The sequence below is a fragment of the Lucilia cuprina genome, chromosome 2 (genome assembly GCF_022045245.1).
Source record: "Lucilia cuprina isolate Lc7/37 chromosome 2, ASM2204524v1, whole genome shotgun sequence".
NCBI classification, from domain to species: Eukaryota; Metazoa; Arthropoda; class Insecta; order Diptera; family Calliphoridae; genus Lucilia; species Lucilia cuprina.
In genome coordinates, this window is record NC_060950.1 from 67,410,914 (window position 1) to 67,414,441 (window position 3,528).

Consider the following 3,528-nt stretch of genomic DNA (forward strand, 5'->3'; position numbering starts at 1 on the left):
AACTAGAACTGAACTAGAACTGAACTAGAACTGAACTAGAACTGAACTAGAACTGAACTAGAACTGAACTAGAACTGAACTAGAACAGAACTAGAACTGATCTAGAACAGAGCTAGAATAGAACCAGAGAAGAACTAGAACAGAACTAAACTATAATTGCAAACAAACATATTAACATTATTTTTGTTGACAGCCTTTTCAGAAAAACATGCAATTTATGTTAGTATATTTTAATTAATTGCTAATATAAAACTACTCGTTGTCCTAACCAACTATCTTATTCAGGTAAATTAAAATCACAACAGGAAACATATTAAAAAGGCTTAATTATGGCCTTTAAGTAATTTCCTTAACATCCACATAAAAAGTACTCCCTTTATAAGGTTTTTATCTTAAGTCTTTTGATTTCTACCTAACTAAATATGTAGTAGCATCAACATAAAAAACTTTTAACTTTATTGCTATTTATTTTTTAAACATTAATTTAACTTGACTACTTACTCATTGATACTCAGTTTAAACATAAAATATAATTGTCGCTCTAATGCTAAACTTGACTTGAGGTATTAACTTACATGGAATTATTTTCCATGCCATCACAGAAGACCTCGTTATAGGTTAGCAAACGAGCTTTTTGAAAACTAGAAGGAGCTAGGTAAGCAATCAATTAAGCTACCTATGAGCACACGTCAAACAGTATTATAATTACAATTCTATAGAGAAAAAGCTAAAAAAACAATAATAACAAAAAATGTAAAACCCACCTTGCCATATTTATTTAATGGTCCATTTATCCAACGATCTGCTTCTAGACGTCCTGTTAGCAATGCACCTGTATCCGGATCAATACGTTGCCATTCACGCACCTCTCGCTGAAAGGGAGATCTAGCACCACCACTTGTTAATTGTGTGGAATTTGTGGTTTGCTGCTCATTTGGAACATATAAACGTAATTCTTTTTGATTATGATTATTTGTGTTAGCCATGATTTCCATTTTGTTGTTCTTGTTGTTTGAAATTTTCAAATCTATTTACATGTATTTATTTCTTGTTTGTAGAGGAAAAAAGAAACGTTTTGCACTTCCTTTTTAATTTTTCTGTTAAGCTTCTGGTTGTGTTTTTTTGTTTGTTTCTTTCTTTTAATTTTCTTTTTTCTATTGTAGAAAACTTGTAATTCTTTTGTTTGAAGTTTAATTTATGTTTTATTTATGAGCTTTTTTTCTAGTTTCGCTGTTTTGCTATAGTTATTTTCAGTTTTATGTCTGCAGTTTTAATTTATTTTCATAAATTATGATTTTATTTAAGTTATAAAGCTGCTGTTGTGGTAGCTCTGGCTACTGTGTAGATTTTTGGTGGATTCTTTTTATGAAAAAGAAACTATTCACGCTCTAATTTAATTTAAAATATTTTTATTGAAGAAAAGTTTAATAAACGAAAGCTGAAAAAAAATTAAAGAAAAAAATTGATTAGAAATTTATAAGAACAAAAGATGATCGAACATTTTGTGTAAAATTTAGCATAAAAATTTAATATAAAAAAATTTAATTTTTTAATAAATTTTTAAAATTTTTAAAATAAAAATTAGAATGTTGAATATCAAACTCTACTGAACTAGAACAGAACTATAACAGAACTAAACAGAACTAGAACTGAACTAAAACTGAAGTAGAACTGAACTTGAACAAAACTAAAACTGAGGTAGAGCTAAACTAGAATAGAACTAGAACTGAAGTAGAAATGAATTAAAACAGATCTAAAACTGAAGAACAAAACTAGAATAGAACTAGAACTGAACTAGAACTGAACTAGAACTGAACTAGAACAGAACTAGAACAGAACTAGAACAGAACTAGTTCAGAACTAGAACAGAACTAGAACAGAACTAGAACAGAAATAGAACAGAACTAGAAATAAACTAGAAATGAACTAGAACGGAACTAGAACAGAATTAGAACAGAAGTAGAACAGAACTAGAACTGAACTAGAACTGAACTAGAACTGAACTAGAACTGAACTAGAACTGAACTAGAACTGAACTAGAACTGAACTAGAACTGAACTAGAACTGAACTAGAACTGAACTAGAACTGAACTAGAACTGAACTAGAACTGAACTAGAACTGAACTAGAACTGAACTAGAACTGAACTAGAACTGAACTAGAACTGAACTAGAACTGAACTAAAACTGAACTGGAACAGAATCGTAGAATTATAAAAAGCATCTGAACTGGAAATTGATATAAAACGAGTTAGTTTTTGTTCAAAAGATATAAACAACGTTTAGTATATATTTAACTATCTTAAAGGCGTGTTACAATAAATTTATCTCTCTATGTGTCTCTCCTTGTCATAGTGATACTTCAAATTCTAAGGCGAATGACAGTAATATGTTAATAATTGCATTTAACAAAGTTTGTTACTTAAGTCTTTTGTTTTAATTGAATCACATAAAAAATTATGACTTCCTGGCCAACATCAACAAAACATTGTTGTATAAACAGTTTTATATTAAATTCTTAATACAAAACAAATTTACACCCTCATTGTAAATAATATTTAACTAATTAATATAAGTTTTTTTATATTATTTGCAAAACAGTATTTGTTTTCATAACGAACACGAGCAACGTAAGCAAACACGCAAAGAATAATTTAGAATATTAATAACAGAGACAATTATTTGCTTTATGAAGAAAAAAAATTGTGTAAAACTAAGATAAATAAAAATCTAATAAAAATAAACAAAGATCAAACTTCCATGGCTGATAGTTTCAGATATTTTCAACTAGAACCCAACGCCCAAGATGAAACTTATTTTAGTATAAATTACTGGCATAAATACCACAACAAACAGATAAACACATAAATTATAAATTATTATTAATAAAAAAAGGTAATGAGTAGAATACGATTTCTTAATTACAATACAAGATTTTTAGCAATTTATCACAATTCATCATATTGAGAAATTTCAAAGTGGGTGTTTTGCCACAGAAAATTTTAATTCTGTTTAGTTTTGTACTGAATTATTTTAGTTGAAAACTATTGATATTTTTTATTTACAATTTTATATTTCTGTTATGGTGTTGTAATACAACTTGTTTTGAAAAATTATTTTATTTACATTAATCTTCAACTGATATTTGTTTATTGGATACGTTTATTAAGTCAACACTTCCTTGTATCATGGAAATTAAAGTAAACCAGGCAATTTGTGTTTTTGTTAATCTTGTTGATTTCTGGGGTATAAAAAAACATGTACAAACATGATTTTATAATGTTGAATTAAAGTAGACTGAATGTGTAGCTACTTCAAGCAGAATAAGGAAAACGATAGAGACAAGACCTGAACTGGAAACTGAACTGAAAATGATTAAAAACTAAACAACAACTAAACTACAACAGAACTAGAAATAAACCAGAACTGAACTAAAACTGAACTAGAACTGAACTAGAACTGAACAAGAACTGAACTAGAACTGAACTAGAACTGAACTAGAACTGAACTAGAACTGAACTAGAACTGAA

General features: G+C 28.1%; 1 protein-coding gene across 5 annotated transcripts in view; it reads right to left on the bottom strand.

The window, feature by feature from the left end:
* LOC111687186 (probable serine/threonine-protein kinase DDB_G0282963) overlaps nucleotides 1-3,528 on the bottom strand; it is a 51,023-nt gene that overhangs the window by 23,603 nt on the left and 23,892 nt on the right. For all 5 annotated transcript variants that reach the window (XM_046946913.1, XM_023449604.2, XM_023449607.2 and 2 more), the window contains exon 2: nucleotides 765-1,438. In XM_046946913.1, coding sequence (XP_046802869.1) covers nucleotides 765-995 — 231 coding nt within the window. In that variant the 5' untranslated portion in view covers nucleotides 996-1,438. The remainder of the gene's footprint in view (nucleotides 1-764; nucleotides 1,439-3,528) is intronic.